The following is a 21,758-nucleotide window of genomic DNA, read 5'->3' on the forward strand; positions in this document are numbered from 1 at the left end:
TGCAAGACCCTAGTGGGTAACAGCACATCTGTGAAAGCACATCTGTACAGCACATCTGTACCATTAATTAAATGGTTCATACACATTTTGAAGCAACATATGCTGCCATCTAGATGACGTCTTTTTCACATTCTGCATGTATTGCATTGCTTCATAGTAAGAGAGTACGGGTGGCAGACTGGCCATATCTATCACATGTTGAAAAAGTATAGCTCAGTACCAAGTGAAATATATACGATGATGGAGACCTTGGACTATTGAGCAGCTGACGTTTTAGGTCAAGCAAGAATGTCCCAACTTTTCTGGAACATGTTGCAGGCCTCAAATTTAAAATAAGCGCATATATTCTCAAAAAAACAATGATGCTAATTAGTCCAAACATTAATTTTCTTTGTGCTGTTTTCAAGTGAAAATATCACTGCGGTCTGTTTTTTTTTATACATTTTTCCTACTGTGACATTTTTGGAATTGGGTTGGTATTTTCCCTGTCAAAAAGTACATGCTGTGGCATTATTACTGAAGCTGAGGGATGTCTTTTTATATTCCAAAAGGTTTGTTATAACATCTTACTGCCTCTTGAGCATTAAAAATTAAACCATTTGCATCTTTACCCTTTTAATGCCAGCTATTTCTGCCTTAATCTCCTCTACTCTTTCATTAACTTGGCTTGTCAATGCTGCTCTTGCATTTATTCTGTTATGTAAAAATGTGATCTAATAAAGCTGGAAATCAGTTTTTTTCAGTCTGCATTACACACTACCTTTTTTTCAAAGGAAAACAAATGAATAGGAATATATTTCACTTTTATATAAGATTAGCCTTTTGTACCTGCTCTGATAATTCAGAAATATTTATAAATGCCAGCGATGCAAACTGTGTTCTGAATGTGTGCGCATGCCTGCTCAGACACGATCACAGTGCATCCAGCAACATATATACAGTCTTATGTAGAAGTGGGTGGGTGCCCCTGATCAGATGACATATTTTGTTGATTGTCTGAAATTAAGTAAACACATCCTCTACAGGGAACACACTTCCACACGTTTTAGTGCACAATTACTGTTTATTTGCTGAATTTAACATTGATGGGGGAAATATATATGAAAATGATCACGTTTGATGCTTTACGCTTCATTCAATTCATGTATAATTCACCAAATAAAGAAAAACTGTGGCCTAAAATTTGCAGAAACATGGTGTATTCCCTGTGGAGGTTGTATAGACCTGTTTTCACTTATATTGTCAAGATAGCTTATAATTTGATGGGGGTGTTCAAATTATGGCAGTCAACTGTAGAGATGCAAAACGTTCACATATCTTCTGGGTTTTTGTTATAGTGGAGGCTCATGAGGGCAACTGGAGTGTTCAACTTTGCTGTTGTTTTATGCACAGTTTATCCTGCTGTACGGCGTAGTCTGCTGAAGATGCTGAAGGTATCGCTTTAAATCTGTATTTAAAAGGGCTACAGTCACAAATTCTATCATAGCGACATACAGCCTGCTTCAGCTGGGTTTCAGCCTGCACTGCTTCAAAGGTCACCAGCTCTGCGTTCCTGTGGAATCTAGTACCAAGCACAATCTGCCACCCCTGCTGCAGCTGATTTCCTTCTTCAGAAGTCCAAGAGGAAGCCTGGTATTCCTGTATTTAACTTCCAGTCAAAGTGTTTTTTAAGGATACAATGAATGATTTAAAACTGCAAAGAAAAGGGGTCTCCTAACAACCACCTGGAAGACCTGGTTGACACCAACACTGCCCCCATCAGATAAACAGCACTTAAAGGCTTTATCTCTGAGAGGGAGGAGAAAATCAAGTTGCTTCAGATCTGAAAACATCCACAGGTGTTTCTGTCCATCCTTCCACTGTGAGTCTGAAAGGATGTGTAGCTGTTCAAGAAGAACCTCTGAGAAAAGGAGACGGACATCAAACAAAGAAGCTGAATGATGGACTGAGAACCCCAGAGTCCAGACCTCAACACCACTGAATGGGTTTGATTACTTTAGAAAATCATCAACCAGCTTCTAAGACTGAACTTTGGAGTTGTGGCAGTCATCCCTGCAGGTTAGAGAAACTGAAAGTGATATACCAATATACCTATATACCTATATATATATCTATATCTCTATATATATATCTCTATATATATATATCTCTATATATATATATATATATATATATATATATATATATATACACATATAGTATATACCACTATACCAATAAGAGTCCTGGGGCAAGACTCCTAACACTACCTTCGCCTGCCTGTGTAAAAACAATCAAATTGTAAGTTGCTCTGGATAAGAGCGTCAGCCAAATGCCATATATATATATATATATCTTTTTACAAAACAAACCATGCACTCTGTTTGAAAAGCATTAACTTCCTGTTCTGTCTGCAGAGGTGCAGCCTGGTTGTGTGTGTCATGTGTTAATTGCTAATGCTCTTTTGCTGGATGTGCTGGAGGATTGTGGATCAGATAAGACAGGGACGCTAAGGGATCAGACATGCAGACTTTTAAGGGTCATTGTCTAATGGAACGCTTTCATGGCTGACGATGTAATTCACCGTAACGTCCCACTTACCTGCCTTAATAGCTTTCTCAGCGGCGTGTGCTGTCAGGAAGCTGCCATGCGTTCCTGTCTGCATCCATTTCAGCCACCAAAATAGCTGATTCTCTAGGAAGCCATACAGGGACAAGCTGTTATACAGTTTCACTGCTTTACTGTTGTATTCTGTTGGTTAGGGTTGTCATGATACTAGAATTTTGACTCTGATACTGATACTCAAATACACAGTGTCCAGTATGCATCCTCAATGACTGCACACAGGGTTGCCCACTGACTGTGTGCTCATGATGTCCAGGGTTTAAAAGGAGCAGCGAAATAATGGAGCCATTAACAAGCCTGAGACAAAAGACTAAATGAAAGTTCAGTGATGAAGTGATAGCTGAGTTAATACATGAGAGTCTTTCCCACCCAAGCCTTCCACGGGGGTGTAATTCTTTCAGTGACACGGGCTGCGAGGAGGTATTGCAGTTGCGTCATGGCATGTTTTGTGCTGCGTCTTCTCACAAACTCCTTACGAGATCTGGAATGTTATTCTGATGGTAAATGTTCTTTCCGCTCGCTCCTCTGTCTGACAGCTGGTCTCTGATTTTGAAATTTAAACTCTTTTTATGAATAAAAGAAGCTTCAGGTGTAAAACTAGATTGTAAAACTTGAAGGAAAGCAAAGCAAAAAGTGTTACTATAAAGATGGTTCTCTGGTCTGTATCGTGTTGTGTAGATGGTTCTCTGGTCTGTATCGTGTTGTGCAGATGGTTCTCTGGTCTGTATCGTGTTGTGTAGATGGTTCTCTGGTCTGTATCGTGTTGTGCAGATGGTTCTCTGGTCTGTATCGTGTTGTGTAGATGGTTCTCTGGTCTGTATCGTGTTGTGTAGATGGTTCTCTGGTCTGTATCGTGTTGTGTAGATGGTTCTCTGGTCTGTATCGTGTTGTGTAGATGGTTCTCTGGTCTGTATCGTGTTGTGCAGATGAGTTCTCTGGTCTGTATCGTGTTGTGCAGATGGTTCTCTGCTCTGCATCGTGTTGTGCAGATGGTTCTCTGGTCTGTATCGTGTTGTGTATATGGTTCTGTGGTCTGTATCGTGTTATGTAGCTTGTTCTCTGGTCTGTATCGTGTTGTGTAGATGGTTCTGTGGTCTGTATCGTGTAGTGTACATGGATCTGTGGTCTGTATCGTGTTGTGTAGCTTGTTCTCTGGTCTGTATCGTGTTGTGTAGATGGTTCTCTGGTCTGTATTGTGTTGTGTAGCTTGTTCTCTGGTCTGTATCGTGTTGTGTAGATGGTTCTCTGGTCTGTATCGTGTTGTGTAGATGGTTCTCTGGTCTGTATCGTGTTGTGCAGATGGTTCTCTGGTCTGTATCGTGTTGTGCAGATGGTTCTCTGGTCTGTATCGTGTTGTGCAGATGGTTCTCTGGTCTGTACCGTGTTGTGTAGGTGGTTCTCTGGTCTGCATCGTGTTGTGTAGATGGTTCTGTGGTCTGTATCGTGTTGTGTAAATGGTTCTGTGGTCTGTATCGTGTTGTGTAAATGGTTCTCTGGTCTGTATCGTGTTGTGTAGATGGTTCTCTGGTCTGCATCGTGTTGTGTAGATGGTTCTCTGGTCTGCATCGTGTTCTGCAGCTTGTTCTCTGGTCTGTATCGTGTTGTGTAGCTGGTTCTCTGGTCTGTATCGTGTTGTGCAGATGGTTCTCTGGTCTGTACCGTGTTGTGTAGATGGTTCTGTGGTCTGTATCGTGTTGTGTAGATGGTTCTGTGGTCTGTATCGTGTTGTGTACATGGTTCTGTGGTCTGTATCGTGTTGTGTAGGTGGTTCTCTGGTCTGTATCGTGTTGTGCAGATGGTTCTCTGGTCTGTATCGTGTTGTGCAGATGGTTCTCTGGTCTGTATCGTGTTGTGTAGATGGTTCTCTGGTCTGTATCGTGTTGTGCAGATGGTTCTCTGGTCTGTATCGTGTTGTGTAGATGGTTCTCTGGTCTGCATCATGTTGTGTAAATGGTTCTCTGGTCTGTATCGTGTTGTGTAAATGGTTGTCTGGTCTGTATCGTGTTGTATACATGGTGCTCTGGTCTGTATCATGTTGTGTACATGGTTCTATGTATCCTGCTGTGTAGATGGTTCTCTGGTCTGTATCGTGTTGTTTAGATAATTCTTTGATCTGTATCATATTGTCTAGAGGATCATGTAGTCTGTATTGTGTTGTGGAAAACATTCTGTAGTCTATTTTGCGTTGTGGAAAGCGTTCTGTAGTCTATACCGTGTGGTGGAAAGCATTATGTAGTCTATATTGTATGGTGGAAAGCGTTCTGTAGTATATATTGCGTTGTGGAAAGCGTTCTGTTGTCTATATTGCATTGTGGAAAGTGTTCTGTAGTCTATATTGTGTGGTGGAAAGCGTTCTGTTGTCTATATTGTATGGTGGAAAGCGTTCTGTAGTATATATTGCGTTGTGGAAAGCGTTCTGTTGTCTATATTGCATTGTGGAAAGTGTTCTGTAGTCTATATTGCGTTGTGGAAAGCATTCTGCAGTCTATATTGCATTGTGGAAAGCGTTCTGTAGTCTATAGTGTGTGGTGGAAAGCGTTCTGTTGTCTATATTGCATTGTGGAAAGTGTTCTGTAGTCTATATTGTGTGGTGGAAAGCGTTATGTAGTCTATATTGCATTGTGGAAAGCGTTCTGTAGTCTATTTTATGTTGTGGAAAGCATTCTGTAGTCTGTATTGCATTGTGGAAGGGGTTCTGTAGTCTATATCGCGTTGTGGAAAGCGTTTTGTAGTCTATATTGCATTGTGGAAAGCGTTCTGTAGTCTATATTGCATGGTGGAAGGGGTTCTGTAGTCTATATTGCGTTGTGGAAAGCGTTCTGTAGTCTATATTGCGTTGTGGAAAGCGTTCTGTAGTCTGTATTGTTTTGTGGAAAGTGTTCTGTATTCTATATTGCGTTGTGGAAAGCGTTCTGTAGTCTATTTTATGTTGTGGAAAGCGTTCTGTAGTCTATATTGTGTTGTGGAAAGTGTTCTGTAGTCTATATTGCGTTGTGGAAAGCGTTCTGTAGTTTATATTGTGTTGTGGAAAGCGTTCTGTAGTTTATATTGTTTTGTGGAAAGTGTTCTGTAGTCTATATTGCGTTGTGGAAAGAATTCTGTAGTCTATATCGCGTTGTGGAAAGCGTTCTGTAGTCTATATTGTGTGGTGGAAAGCGTTCTGTAGTCTATACCGCATTGTGGAAAGCGTTCTGTAGTCTATATTGCGTTGTGGAAAGCATTATGCAGTCTATATTGCATTGTGGAAAGCGTTCTGTAGTCTACAGTGTGTGGTGGAAAGCATTCTGTTGTCTATATTGCATTGTGGAAAGTGTTCTGTAGTCTATATTGTGTGGTGGAAAGCGTTCTGTAGTCTATATTGCATTGTGGAAAGCGTTCTGTAGTCTATTTTGTGTTGTGGAAAGCATTCTGTAGTCTGTATTGCATTGTGGAAGGGGTTCTGTAGTCTATATCGCGTTGTGGAAAGCGTTTTGTAGTCTATATTTCATTGTGGAAAGCGTTCTGTAGTCTATATTGCATGGTGGAAGGGGTTATGTAGTCTATATTGCGTTGTGGAAAGCGTTCTGTATTCTATATTGCGTTGTGGAAAGCGTTCTGTAGTCTGTATTGTTTTGTGGAAAGCGTTCTGTAGTCTATATTGCATTGTGGAAAGCGTTCTGTAGTTTATATTGTGTTGTGGAAAGTGTTCTGTAGTCTATATTGCGTTGTGGAAAGTGTTCTGTAGTCTATATTGCGTTGTGGAAAGCGTTCTGTAGTTTATATTGTGTTGTGGAAAGTGTTCTGTAGTCTATATTGCGTTGTGGAAAGTGTTCTGTAGTCTATATTGCGTTGTGGAAAGCGTTCTGTAGTTTATATTGTGTTGTGGAAAGCGTTCTGTAGTCTATACCGCGTTGTGGAAAGCGTTCTGTAGTCTATATTGCGTTGTGGAAAGCGTTCTGTAGTTTATATTGTGTTGTGGAAAGTGTTCTGTAGTCTATATTGCGTTGTGGAAAGTGTTCTGTAGTCTATATTGCGTTGTGGAAAGCGTTCTGTAGTTTATATTGTGTTGTGGAAAGTGTTCTGTAGTCTATATTGCGTTGTGGAAAGTGTTCTGTAGTCTATATTGCGTTGTGGAAAGCGTTCTGTAGTCTATATTGTGTTGTGGAAAGCGTTCTGTAGTCTATACCGCGTTGTGGAAAGCGTTCTGTAGTCTATATTGCGTTGTGGAAAGCATTCTGCAGTCTATATTGCATTGTGGAAAGCGTTCTGTAGTCTACAGTGTGTGGTGGAAAGCATTCTGTTGTCTATATTGCATTGTGGAAAGTGTTCTGTAGTTTATATTGTGTTGTGGAAAGCGTTCTGTAGTTTATATTGTGTTGTGGAAAGCGTTCTGTAGTCTGTATTGCGTTGTGGAAAGCGTTCTGTAGTTTATATTGCGTTGTGGAAAGCGCTCTGTAGTCTATATTGCGTTGTGGAAAGTGTTTTGTAGTCTATATTGCATTGTGGAAAGCGCTCTGTAGTCTATATTGCGTTGTGGAAAGTGTTTTGTAGTCTATATTGCGTTGTGGAAAGCGTTCTGTAGTCTATATTGTGTTGTGGAAAGTGTTCTGTAGTTTGCTGAGTTTGCTCCTTTGGGTACTCTGGTGGATTTAGTACTGTGGTTCTGTGCTGTTTCTGCCCTATGCTGTTCAGAAGTATGACTGCAGAGCTGGACAGCGTAATGCTGCTCGTCACTGCTGGCAAACACTTGGCTATTGTCTCCAAACAGATTTATGGTTTTAGAATAGGCTAATTAGCATTGCTGTGATGCTTTTTAAAGGATGGCATTTCAGCCACATTAGCTTTCGGATTTAAAAGGCATTATTCCAAAAATTGAAATTTCCTCACTACTAAATATTCCACAGTCAACTGTCAGTGGGATTATAACAAAGTGGAAGCGATTGGGAACGACAGCAACTCAGCCACGTAAAATGACAGAGCGGGGTCAGTGGATGCTGAGGGGCATAGTGCGCAGACGTCACCAACTTTCTGCAGAGTCAATCACTACAGACCTCCAAACTTCATGTGGCCTTCAGATCAGCTCAAGAACAGCATAGAGAGCTTCATGGAATGGGTTTCCATGGCTGAGCAGCTGCATCCAAGCCTTACATCACCAAGCGCAATGCAAAGCGTCAAATTCACTGGGGTGAAGCGCCGCCACTGGACGCTAGAGCAGTGGAGACAGACATTCTCTGGATTGACTAATTATGCTTCTCCGTCTGGCAATTCGATGGGCGAGTCTGGGTTTGGCGATTGCCAGGAGACGGTACTTGACTGACTGCTTTGTGCCAGGTGTAAAGTTTGGTGGAGGGGGGATCATGGTGTGGGATTGTTTTTCAGGAGTTGGGCTCGGCCCCTTAGTTCCAGTGAAAGGAGCTCTTAATGCTTCAGCAGACCAAGAGATTTTGGACAATTTCATGCTCCCAACTTTGTGAGAACACTTTGTGGACGACCCCTTCCTGTTCCATCGTGCCTGCGTACCAGTGCACAAAGCAAGGTCCATAAAGACATGGATGAGTGAAATTGATGTGGAAGAACTTGACTGGCCTGCACAGAGTCCTGACCTCAACCCTATAGAACACCTTCGGGATGAATTGAATTGAATTGAATTTGAATTGAATTTACAACCATTTGTCACTGTGTTTTGCACACTGTGAAATTAGACCTCTGCATTTAACCCATCCGTGTAGTGAAGCATCCACGTACGTGCACACTAGTGAACACACACACTAGGAGGCAGTGAGGACACTTGCCCGGAGCAGTCGGCAGCCCTATCCACGGCGCCCGGGGAGCAACTGGGGGTTAGGTGCCTTGCTCAAGGGTACTTCAGTCATGGAATGTCAGCCGAGGTGATCTAACAGGGCTGGTTCCCTAACTTCCAGGCCACGACTGCCCCCGTTCATTATTAATTCATTCATTCATTAGAGCGGAGACTGTGAGCCAGACCTTCACAAATGTGCTTCTGGAAAAATGGTCAAAAATTCCCATAAACACGCAACTTAACCTTGTGGAAAGCCTTCCCAGAAGAGTTGAAGCTGTTATAGCTGCAAAGGGTGGGACGACATCATATTAAACCCAATGGATTAAGAATGGGATCTCACTCAAGTTCATATGCGTGTAAAGGCAGACGAGAGAATACTTTTGGAAGTATATTGTATATGAATGGTGTTTTGTTTGCATTGTTACCATGTTATCCTGTATTTTTTGGAAACTGGAAGAAGTTCCACATAGACTGTTAAAGCTGTTACACATGGGCCACATCACAGTGTTTGTTCTCCCCTATTTTGTCATATCCAAGTCCACCTTCTAGCTAGGTCTCCTCATGAAGTCCTCGTCAAATCTTTAACCCAGCTGATGATTCTTCAGTAGTTAAAAGTTGATTTCTTAGTTGTTTTTTTTTCTTCATATTTCTTGTAGGGCTGACAAACAGTTGTCACTTCATTTTTGTAGCCAAGTAAAATTCTCTGCTTTTAACTTACTCTGTCAAATTTGACCCTTTTTCCATTTGAAAAGCAGTGGCTGTCGCTACTGTTACGAATGGTTAAGAGTCACACTAGAAAAGTGCATTTGAAAATGAGTGGTGTTAATAATTATGTAGGCATAAAGTGTAATTATATTATTATTATTATAATTATTATGATAATTATATTATTATAATTTTTTCCCGATAATCCTTAAGTCTTAGATTGCGCTTTCTATTTTTCTTTGCTACTCTTGTAGGTTTGTTGTGGCGGATTCTCTCTTGCATTAAATCTCTTAGTGGTTACGGCAATGACCTTTTAATGATCAGTTGTCTGGACCAGGCGCAGCCCTTTGTCTGACAGGCGGTAGGAGTGTGTAGAGCGCTGCTGTGGGTTTATTGCTCTCAGTACAGGGCAAGGCTGGTTGTCCCTCAGCTTATTATAACCCAGACCTGCGGGGCACAGAAGACTGCAGGAAAGTGCAGCGCATGTCACATTCATACAGTTTTCATTGTTTAATATACAAGAAGGAACCAAATGACTTCGACCTCTGTGATCGCCCTGAATGAATCTCTTTGGCTCCACCTGAAGATGTACAGACTAGAGCCCAGCCGATATATCGCTTGGCTGATAAATTTGTCTTATACTAGGGTTGCACAGTTTTATCAGGGTTAGTATATTTATGCCAGTCTTTAAACAGACTACAATAAATAAATAGATACAAATATTCAGGATAACGTAATACGGCACAAAAAAAATGATGAAAAATAAGTGCTAAATAACACAACCCAGCAAAACTGTGGTTGGTATAGTGTAGTGGGTACCACCTCTGCCTTCTACACTGTAGACAGGGGTTCAATCCTCACCTGGGTAAGCACCCTACACTATACCAATAAGGGTCCTTGGGCAAGACTCCTAACACTGTCTTGGCCTACCAGTGTAACAATAATGAAATTGTAAGTCGCTCTGCATAAGAGTGTCAGCCAAATGCCGTAAATGTAAATGTAAAAAACTGCTAACCTCTCTGTGCTGTATATTGTGGCTGTGAATTATCTTTATATATCTGTACATTACTTGCAAACACCAGCTGCAATTTACATTATTTAACCTCAGGACTAATTCAAATGTTCCAACGCTACATCGACTTCCATTATAAATGAGAATGTTTTTCTGTTCTCCTGTAGATTCTGGGGGGCCATATTTTGTTCTGACAATGATTGTATTCTGTATAAACACTAGGTATGTCAAACAGTTAAATTAACTGATCACAATTAATCGTAATAAGTCCTAATAAAGATTAGTCACACCTGTCTTATTTGCTCTAGTTTGAGAGATTTTTTTTTTCCATTTAAAAGCAGCACATATTGTTTTTTCTATAGAACAAAACAATAAAAGTAAAACAAATGTGATGAGTCAGGTTTGTGTATCTAATCACAAATAATCCAATTTGTCTTATTTACTCTAGCTTGACCATAAAGAGAAATTTGTTTTCATTTAAAGATGTAAATGAATAAATAAATTGGACCAAATAAGTGGTGCATCTTGTTATATAGCTACATGAGCGGAGACAAAAAAGCTTCGTCCGAATGCGTTTATTGCTTTCAGTAATTCATCGTGGATGTGCACATAAACTCGTCCAGTGAGAGTAACAGTGGCTGCATGTTCCAGCTCTTCCCTGGTTGTAGCCCCTCACGCTCATGTCATGTTTTGAGGAGAACTTGTGCTTTTCCATGTTACTATTACTCTTTGTTTATTTATCCACAGTTCCCACGTGAGCTAGAGTGCCAGAGTGCTAACGATAGTGATATTCATGACGTTGTTGGTTGACACTTCAGACTCTACAGCTGCGTTCCAAAGTCTAGGCTACATTTCTCTGCCGCTACGTCATAGAAGGCAGTTCCAAAGCGAATGACCCCTCGTTTACAGCCTAGAAAGGCAGCTTACATTCGGAGTGATTTGGAGGATGTAACTGATGTATCCTTCCAGGCCTTCGGTTACCCACAGTTCTCTGCGTGCGAACAGCAAATGGTGGACAGTGAAGCTGCTGGAGCAGAGCTCCAGGCTCCCTTTTCTGTCACCAGTTCCCTCACAAGTTTGGGGCCGCGCTGGTGACATCACCATGCTGCCTCGTTAGGACTGTTTCATTTATGTGACCGATTGGCTACTAAGGAGGAGTTTTCACAGGACCGTCCTACCGACAGTGCTGGACGAAGTACACAACTCATGTACTCGAGTTAAAGTAGTTACCCAAGGTGAAATATTACTCTTGTAAAAGTAGAAGTTCCTCCCTTCAGACCTCCACGTGAGTGTAAGTACAAAGGATTTGCCTTCAAATGTACTTAAGTATCGAAAGTAAAAGTACTAAAAGAGTAAATATGGCTCTGATGTCCTGTTATCATTTTTATAACAAGACTGGCTTCATGAACTCATTTTAGGTGAAAATACTCCAGAGTCTCTCTTGGTCGCGACTGCATATGTGGACATATTTCTATATTGTGCTCTATTTACACAAAGGCTAGTTCATCATTTATGTTGAACAGACTCTCCCAAAATTTTACGCTGTTGCGCTGACGTTGAACCGTGTGCTGCACTGGGTCGTATGACCAACAGGTCAAAACAAAGTGACCGCTGTGCCCTGATTGGTCTTTGCTGCTTTGCGCTTCTTTCGTTTTGGCATATTACGTTTTTTATACACACATGAACCAAATGTAGTGGAGTAAAAAGTGAAAACGGAAATACGTCCGCAAAGTACAGATACATCAAAAAAACTACTTATGTAAGTAACAAATTACATTGACTTTGAATTACATTTGCTTTGATACTGTTCACCACTGCCTACCGAGGACCTGCCATACCTCGGCTAGAGCCTAGGCCTTGGAGCACAGCTTATGTTTTTCAGTGGTAAACACATAACTTTGGTTTTATCAATGGAGCTTGCTATTTAAAAGCTGTAATTGCATGAGAAGACTACAGTTACAGAGTCATAGCAGCAGCAAGCGAGCAGCTGGGCTTCAAGCTGGACTTACAGATGGTTTGAAGGGTCAAGCTCATTATGTATCATGTTGATAACCAGCATCTAAGACTATTTACTCAGCGAGGCCTCTGTTTAATTGTCTGTTGTGCTTAAAGGAATATTTCAACCATTTCTACGTAATTCAGATGAGATGTAAACAGAGGCGTTCAGAGTGGTTCGGTGTGAAATGCTCCGTTCTAGAGAAGCTTACCGAGTCAGAATTGTTCACAGTGGTGGTGATAGAAACCAGACGTCCCTCACAGAAAGTTACTACATGAAATGGTTGGTTGTGTATTCACTGCCTGATGTCTGAGACATTGTTTTATGATAGCTTAAGATTTTGGTCTAAAATATATTTTTAAAAGCCTTTAATGGTGTTGTGATGACTTCTGAGTTATTTTCTGTTGTTTTCTGTTTTTTTGTGGCACTGAAAAATGAATAACTTGTACTTAATGACCGTTTTGACGGGAAATGAAATACAGTTGAGTGGGCACTGACTTTTGCACATTACCTTATATTATTATTTTTAGACTGCTTAATTTTACACCAAAAAAGTTTTTATTAGCATTTATAAGCACACTGTCTAACTGACTAGCTGTAATTCCCTTTGAGATAACACATGTGTTTCTATGGAAAACAGACTTGTTTCTGTCTTTCGTTCTGTGTTGATGAGTAGCACAATCAGATATGAATTGTCCATTATTTTGTGCGCTTTATAGAAAATAATGACCGCTCATTGACTGGCTAACAGCTCAGCAGTGTTTTGCGCTGTTTTGCTGTGTTTGGATGATTTGGCTGTTCTGCTTTGTTTCCCGTGTGTGAATGAAGCTCCTCTTATTTATGCTCAGATTTAGGCTGGATGTAGGGTGTGAATTATTTAGCAGAGAGACTGCAGTGTTGCTCTCAGGCTCAGACATACAGGGAGAAAGTCTTATAACTGAAAAAAAATTAACTTCTCATTTTCTGCTTCTGTCTCTTTCTCTCTGCCTTGATCTTTCTCTCTCGCTCACTTTGGTCTCTCTCTTTCGCTCGCTCATTCTTCTCCCTCGTCAGAGCGCCAGTGAGTTTGTCCTCAGTGTGAGTGAGTGATGAGAGGAAGCTGTGGCGGAGAGATGGTGCCGTCGAGATCTGTCCTCTTCGTTCAGACGGAGCTGGTAGCCTCAGCTGACGGAGTGGAGGGTTAATGGGACCGGAGCACCAGCATTGCAGCATGGATTGTTCGCGTTAGATCACCACAGACATTTTCACAGATTTTCCACAGTTTCTCTAGTAAACCTGCAGGGATGTTTTCCACACCTGCAAAGTTCAGTCTTAGAAGCTGGTTGATCGTTTCTGAAGTAATCAAACCCATTCAGTGGTGTTGAGGTCTGGACTCTGGGGTGGTCAGTCCACTGTTCAGCTTCTTTGTTTGATGTGTCCGTCTCCTTTTCTCAGTGAGGTTCTTCTTGAACAGTTACACATCCTTTCAGACCCATAGCACAGTTTTTCTTAAAAAAAAGAAAGAAAATAAAAAACAATCTTTCATAATGGAACGATTTTACTTTAAAATAACAGCTTCAAAACCATTTTGATGGTACCCTGAGTTATAATAGGGAGAATGGAGTCTCTGTCATTGCCACTCTGTGCCCGGAACCACTGCTATAGCACTATGTAACTTTGGAGGAGCGGCACAAAACTTGTCGCAAAAACACTTTACGGCACCACATCACACTCTTAATACTGTGGTTCTTCGGCTTGCTATAAAAGTATCTTAGTATTTCCAGTATGGACATCCTGGCAGAGGCTGCGATAAGAGCACAGAAGACAAAAAAGAGAGAGTGACCAGACAAGAGTAAATCTGGACTGGCTTTTACTCATTGGCGACAGCTAAAACAGATTCAGGCCAGACTCATTGCTGACAGGAAAACAACAAAAATCCTACAGCAGAGTGTTCATCCCCGACCGTGTTATTAATGAAAGATTGTGACGGAGATGGTAACCTTATCCATCTCCTTCCTGTCTTACAGAGTTTTATAGTTCTTTTGGCCTCCCGCCTTCTGTTTCAGGCTAGCAGGCAAAGAAATAAATGCATTTCATGCCGAAAAGTTGGCCAGTCTTCGTCAATCTCCAAATGCGCCTTGAAAGTTTAAAACCTCCTGTAATATTACTCTGTGGTTCTTTCTTTTCTGATGTTCTTTGCAGGTGTTTTGCTGAATTCTGACTCTCCAGCAAAATCTGACGGCCCTTCGTGTGCTCACATGTCCTTGCGATGTCGGTTCTTTACACATTAAAACACAATCAGGCGAATCAGAAGCTTGCGCTCAAAATCAAAAGGAGAGGCTTTATTATCAAGGGCTTGAGTGAAACTCAATCCAAAGACAAAAAAGAAAAATCATAAGAACCAGGCAACCAAATACAAAGGGGCAGACATAAGCAGACAAAGTCGAAAAAATCCAGGCAGACAAAACAGTAACAAGAAGACAATCAGAAAAGCGCTCAGTAGCTCTCACTTGAAAAAGCCAGACCTCACAAAGTAACTCGTCTAAAAACTCGGGCTGAGATGGATGGTTTTAAACTTTTTAAACGCTTTAAAGTTTTGAAGTGTCGGGGGCTGGGGGGAGGGCCCGCAGCACTCCCAGATTTGAGGATTGTTCCTGCGGCCCTGCAGCAACATTCCGACATCTAACGTAAAGCCTTCCCAGAAGAGTAGAGGCACTATCAATGCCTTTTATTGTAGAAGAAATGCTGGAAGTGTCGACAAACCTAGACATACAGTCACAAGTAAAAGTTTGGACGTCCCTGGTCAGATGGCTTGTTGTGTCGATTTTCTCTGAAACAGGTTAACACGTCCTCATAGAGAACACACTTTAACACACAGTTACTGTTGGTTTACTGAATTTAACACATTAGGACACATAAAAACACAAACACAAAACAAAAAAACATCAAATGTGGCCTGGTCAGAAGTTATGGCATGTTTGATGTTTGATGTTTGATGTTTCTTCCCCAGTGTTAAGCTTGGCACATTTCAATACACAGTTGCTGTTTTTCTTCTGAATTTAACATACCAGAGACACATAAGTGTGCACAAATATAGCCTGTTCAAACGTTACGGCACATCTGATGTTTTATGTTTCTTTTTATGTTAAACTTGGCAAATGCATTAAAAGATGCCCCAAAAAAGCCATGTTTATGTTTGGAGACCTTTTCCACACGACTGCATAGGTCCAATTCTTCAGATCCAGATGAAGCCTAAGCTGAATCCGTGTCTGGGACAGATTTAATGAACACGGTCGACAGAGCCATGAAACCAAACACGCTGTTTAAATCACACACACTGCCTTTATGTTGTCAGATTGCTACAAGCTTCTCTTATTGCACGCCAGCATAACTAATGATCACATTCTTCAAAAGCTTGTAAATGTGGTTGTGTGATTTAGGCTTCATCACTGTACACTGTGAAAAGAGCCACTCGCCTTCATAAAGCGCTTTGGCTGGAGAGCCGTGCGGACTCGGTCTTTAAAGGCTGACTTTAATTCTGTTTCTGAGTGAAGTAGTTTGTGAAAGAATGTGTGCATATGTACGTGTATATATGTGTGTGTGTGTGTGTGTTTAGCTTCTCTCTGGGCTGCGTTTTTAGGGTTTATTACCTGTCTCCAGGTTGTGTTTTGACAGCAGATATTTCTGTGCGCTCCCGGCCTGTAGTGTTTCTCCTGCCTGATATATAACCACCTCCCTCTCTGTCACTGAAATATAACTGTGTTTGTCTCCTCCAGCAAACTTTTGGCAAGTTATTCCAAGAAAAGTCTGTGATGCCGTGTTGCGGCGCTGTGCTGAAGCCGCGCTGACTCGTCCTCTCTCTTCCTCATCGTTCCCTTTTTCTCCTGGATTTGTTAAAGTCTGGTCGGTGTGTCAGTGAGCTGCGCTTTAGGCTAACGTTTGGCCGCGGTGCTTATGCAAACCAGACCTGCGTGACGTGGCCAAAGTGCCAGGATTGCAACTGTATTGCTGCATATTGCGATTGCGGGACTCCTGGCAATACATTATAGCGCTGTAGTGAATGAATAATGTGAGACGGTTACAGATTTGCATTATTTTGACTAAAACGGTTGACTTGATTCACAGAAACTCTCATCTGGAGCTGTGATTGGTCAAGATGATCACAGTGTAGTGTAAACAAACACCGTGATTGGTTAGAGGGCTTATTTCTAGTCTTGTAGGACATCAGATGTGCAAAGACTTGTATCGCTGGAATGATTAACAAATGATGTATTGTGCTAACTTCAGCATACGTTAATACTGTAATACTTTATTCTACATTAATACTGTAATGCAGTATTTATTTATTTATTCTTACTTTTCTATTAAAAATGTGTTTTTTAAAGTATTTAGTCACATTGAAGTATTTTAGCCAGTTCTGGCTTCTTCCTATTTCACCCATTATATAAAAAAAAAAATCAATGAATGGGGGTGAATGGAGCTTAAAACATCTTCTAAGCCGCTTCTCCTTCTGGGTCGTGAGGGGCTGCTGGAGCCTATCCCAGCTGTCATTGGGCGAAAGGCAGGAGACACTCTGGACAGGTTGAAGCTAAACAGCTAAAAATGAAAAGTTAAAAATGAAAATAGATTTTAATCACTCCCCCAGAACTTTTCTTTAGAGGGAGCGCCCTCTAGTGTTTGAGAAACCTAGAAGTCAGTGGAGAGTGGTAATTCTCTTAGCAAGTTCTCAAGTATAATGTTATAAAATACCCTTTGGCCCCTCAAGACAAAAAGTTTGGGCACCCCGGTTTACAAGGTTTGGCTAGCAATTGCTAGCAACCATGTATGGTTTTGATGCTCATAGTACATTATTATTAAGGCCCTGTTGAATTTGTTGTTTTTGTTCTACTTTTTCCATTTTCTCAGAGTTGTTTTTACAATTTTGTTTGTTTTTTACTTCATTTGTAAGATATTTAGTGTTAAAGTACTGCATTAACAAACAATTCACCAAAATACCATTCAGTCAAAGCAAGAAAAGTTCAGGCCACAAAGACAATAATTTCTGACTCGTATGTAGCAGGCGAAAGAGTTTTAAACTGTGTTTGCCTCTCTGAAAGAGAGAAAACCGGCATGAACCCACACTAGCAGGATCTGAAAAGTCTGTTTTTAGCCAGTTTTACTTGAACCCCTCAACATTCCAGGTTTATTTCATACTAAGGCTTTTTATTCAGTAACTACAGGAACTTCAGTGCACATGAACGGACCTATTCTTAGGTTACAGAAGTGTGTAATAAGACTGTGGCTTGTTGAGGGGTCAATTATGGTAAAATATGAGTTAACAGGCTTGAAACACCCCCAAAATGGAAACATGCATGTAGAGGATATTTGATACTGCTGCCCTTACAGTGTTGATATGAGACATTCTCATTACTGATATGAGAAGCATTTACTCCATCACAGGAATGATCGAAAAAGGACTTTTTTTGGTGAATTCAGAAGAAGGAATGACGTTCCTCTGGACACCTGTGCTTGTTTCAGAGTAGCTCTGTGACTTAACCTCTCTCTCTCTCTTTCTCTCTCTCTTTATCTTTCTGTAGAGAAGTTATTCGGGGATTTTTTGAGCTGGGACCTGCAGGATGCTCTCTCCCGTCTCCCTCTGAAACCTGGCCAGGCGGTCACTGTCCCCGTCGACATCCATGCCAAACTGGACTTCTCTGGCCAGGAGAACCTGCTGCAGGACCTTAATGATGGTGAGGGCTCAGCTTCCCCTCAAACACACACTACATGTGTACAAGTTACAGGAGAAAGCTGAATAAATTGAATTGAATAAATAAGTGGAGAAGCAGGTGCTTCCAGAAAGGTGTACTGGACGAGCATAGGTCAGTCTGCAGACAGGCTGTAATGGAAAATGAGAGTGGGCTGTCTTCTCAGATCTGCTGCCAGACCAAACACTGGACATTGTTCAAACAAAACCAGCTCAGGTTTGTTTGTAGTTCCTTAAAAGTCTCTGGTAAAATGTTAGTTGCGGGATGATGGCGCACACCAAAATGACAACTAACAGTGTAGTGCTGGAGCCACGAGACTAACAAGCAATAGAGGTCAGTAGTCACGCAAATCAGACAATCAGAGGCTTCTGGGCAAACATATGGAGTCCTTGCCACTGCAAGATGCAAGATTTGTAGATGTGCTGATAATATCATTTGTAATGGGAAATGGTATTATTTAGAAAATAATGCAAAACAGAAGCATGTCTCACACTTTTTTTACCCCACTGTAGGTCTGAAATAATACGTGAATATAATACATTAATAATATTAATATGGGTTCAAGGCCAGGTTTCTTAAGAAGAGCCTGAACACTGTCCACCCAAGCTAGAACACACACTGAAGTAAAATATAAATAAACAACGTTGGCCTTGTAACTCCAGCGCTACACTGAAGATGTAAAACTTGTACTTCAGATGGGTCTCAACTAAGCAACGACTTCTGGTTTTAGTGGAAATTGGTCAATGAGTGCATTTGCATGCTCTTAATAATCTGATAACTGCAGATAATCAGATTTTGTCAGTAATCCGATCAACATGTTTACATGCAATTGAGTAATCAGATAATGGGGGAACTCCAGGTCTACATGAATCAGACAGTAATCAGATTCCTGCTTTACAACCACCCAATAAACTCACAGAAGAAGATGTGATGTAACTGTAATTCAAAACTTGAACTTCATGCTGCAGACATTGAGTCACTTTATCTGAAAACATGAACATACATCATCTAGAAGATGAAGAACATTTATATCCTTTATTTCATTGAGAATGTGTTTTGCTGCATCTCGCAGCAACACTGCTTATTTATTTCCGGTACCGCCGTCTGTTTGTCAGTTTGCATGCACAGACTAAGAAATCTGAAAGAAATCAGAGGAAGGGTTCAGACTGAGAAATCTGAAAGAAATCAGAGTAAGCGTTCAGACTGAGAAATCTGAAAGAAATCAGAGTAAGGGTTCAGACTGAGAAATCTGAAAGAAATCAGAGTAAGGGTTCAGACTGAGAAATCTGAAAGAAATCAGAGTAAGCGTTCAGACTGAGAAATCTGAAAGAAATCAGAGTAAGGGTTCAGACTGAGAAATCTGAAAGAAATCAGAGTAAGGGTTCAGACTGAGAAATCTGAAAGAAATCAGAGTAAGGGATCAGACTGAGAAATCTGAAAGAAATCAGAGTAAGGGTTCAGACTGAGAAATCTGAAAGAAATCAGAGTAAGGGTTCAGACTGAGAAATCTGAAAGAAATCAGAGTAAGGGTTCAGACTGAGAAATCTGAAAGAAATCAGAGTAAGGGTTCAGACTGAGAAATCTGAAAGAAATCAGAGTAAGGGTTCAGACTGAGAAATCTGAAAGAAATCAGAGTAAGGGTTCAGACTGAGAAATCTGAAAGAAATCAGAGTAAGGGTTCAGACTGAGAAATCTGAAAGAAATCAGAGTAAGGGTTCAGACTGAGAAATCTGAAAGAAATCAGAGGAAGGGTTCAGACTGAGAAATCTGAAAGAAATCAGAGGAAGGGTTCAGACTGAGAAATCTGAAAGAAATCAGAGGAAGGGTTCAGACTGAGAAATCTGAAAGAAATCAGAGGAAGGGTTCAGACTGAGAAATCTGAAAGAAATCAAAGTAAGCGTTCAGACTGAGAAATCTGAAAGAAATCAGAGTAAGGGTTCAGACTGAGAAATCTGAAAGAAATCAGAGTAAGCGTTCAGACTGAGAAATCTGAAAGAAATCAGAGTAAGGGTTCAGACTGAGAAATCTGAAAGAAATCAGAGTAAGGGTTCAGACTGAGAAATCTGAAAGAAATCAGAGTAAGGGTTCAGACTGAGAAATCTGAAAGAAATCAGAGTAAGGGTTCAGACTGAGAAATCTGAAAGAAATCAGAGTAAGGGTTCAGACTGAGAAATCTGAAAGAAATCAGAGTAAGGGTTCTCATGCACTCTTAAATCTATTTACTGAGCTACTGAGTGTGCGGAATTAAAACATGCATGTTATGAAAAAACAGTCCTTCAATGTTACAGAATGTAACCCTCCCAGTCCATACAGTCCATGTACGGAAACCATGCTGCAAAAACAGTCTGTTGGGATTTTAGCGTCTCTGTGATGTCACAACCAATTTACATATCTGTCAGAACAGCCTTGTATCTCCATTTTTGTTGTCTTTCACTTTTAGACATAATTTGAAAACACCTGTTGCAGTGGTGGACAGTAACTAAGTAAATGTAATTCGTTACTGTACGTAAGTAGTTTTATTGTGTATCTGTACTTTACTGTAGTTTTTCCATTTCGGGCGACATTTTACTTTCACTCCACTACATTTCAGAGTCTAATATCTGACTTTTTCCTTTTGGTTTCTGTGTATATAAAAAAGAACACCGATCAGGGCCCAGCGGTCACTTTGTTCTGAGCTTGTTTTTGACCCGTTGGTCATACCGACCCAGTGCAGCACACGATTCAACGTCAGCACAGCAGCGTAAAATTTTGGGAGCACATACGTCACCTAAATGATGAACTAACCTAACTTTGTGTAAATAGAGCACAATATAGAAATATGTCCACATATGCAGTCGTGACTGGCGTGTTTCATTTTATAGTAAATTAGTTTGGGCTGGTTTATGTTTATGAACAGACGCCTACAGATCAACATAGTAAAGGAAGCTTATTTGTGATCCTGAGTTTAAAGCCAGTTTTTATTCAGCTTGTAACTAATTTACAAAGTAATCTTAAACTGAAATTTTGCTTGTGTGTAAAAAGTGATTTCAGAGCCACTCGGTTCTCCCTGATGGAAACAGTTTACCTTCAGTGTTTTGTGCTTCTGATCATTTTAATAGACGTCAGCGTCACTAATTAATGATGTTCTATTAAAAGACTGGTTTACCAAGAGAGACGCTGGAGGACTTTCACCTGAAATGAGTTCATGAAGCCAGTCTTGTTATAAAAATGATAACAGGACATCAGAGCCAGAATTACTCTTTTAGTACTTTTACTTTTGATACTTAAGTACATTTGAAGGCAAATACTTTAGTACTTTTACTCAAGTTAAGGTCTAGAGTAAGGACTTCTACTTTTACTGGAGTAATATTTTACCTTGGGTATCTCTACTTTAACTCAAGTACATGGTTTGTGTACTTCATCCACCTCTGACCTGTTGGCCTTTACATTGTGTGTTAGTTTCATGATGAATGAACCAAAATAATTTGCTCAAAATTATGTGAAAAATTCTGGTTCCACTGACTTTCATTAAAAGTAAAGTGTGTTTTTTCCTTCTTCTGTGAAGTTACCATTTCAGAGATGCAAAGTTTTGTTCTGATAGCAGTGATTTATCTACCAGCTTTTAGCTGTTTAGCCCCTCCCACTCACATTGAAATTATAAGAGATGTTTCAGCCTGCACTGCTTTTTGAACATGGGGCAATACAGGACAGCAAATCAGAACAGAACTCATTTACATATATCAGTCTTATAGGCACATTAACAGAAGCAGCCTAAGGAATGAAAATGGTCAGGCAAAAATTAACCATTTTTGGGTAATTCAAACCACACAAACGTACATATTTACCTGAAGGAAACGTAGGACCTGGTTCTGTTTCGGTACCTCTAAGATTCTGCGTGGGCTCATCTGTGTTGTCGTTCTAGCTCGCGTTTAATGAGAAAGCCAGAGAACTTTACTGTCT

At 40.6% G+C, this 21,758-nt stretch overlaps 1 protein-coding gene across 4 annotated transcripts in view; it reads left to right on the forward strand.

Annotated features, from left to right (window-relative positions):
- The window catches only part of trappc9 (trafficking protein particle complex 9), a 383,326-nt gene that overhangs the window by 165,553 nt on the left and 196,015 nt on the right, over positions 1 to 21,758 (forward strand). For all 4 annotated transcript variants that reach the window (XM_017715936.2, XM_017715935.2, XM_037542854.1 and 1 more), the window contains one exon: positions 17,652 to 17,804. In XM_017715936.2, coding sequence (XP_017571425.1) covers positions 17,652 to 17,804 — 153 coding nt within the window. The remainder of the gene's footprint in view (positions 1 to 17,651; positions 17,805 to 21,758) is intronic.

Source organism: Pygocentrus nattereri, chromosome 11, assembly GCF_015220715.1.
Source record: "Pygocentrus nattereri isolate fPygNat1 chromosome 11, fPygNat1.pri, whole genome shotgun sequence".
Classification (NCBI taxonomy): Eukaryota; Metazoa; Chordata; class Actinopteri; order Characiformes; family Serrasalmidae; genus Pygocentrus; species Pygocentrus nattereri.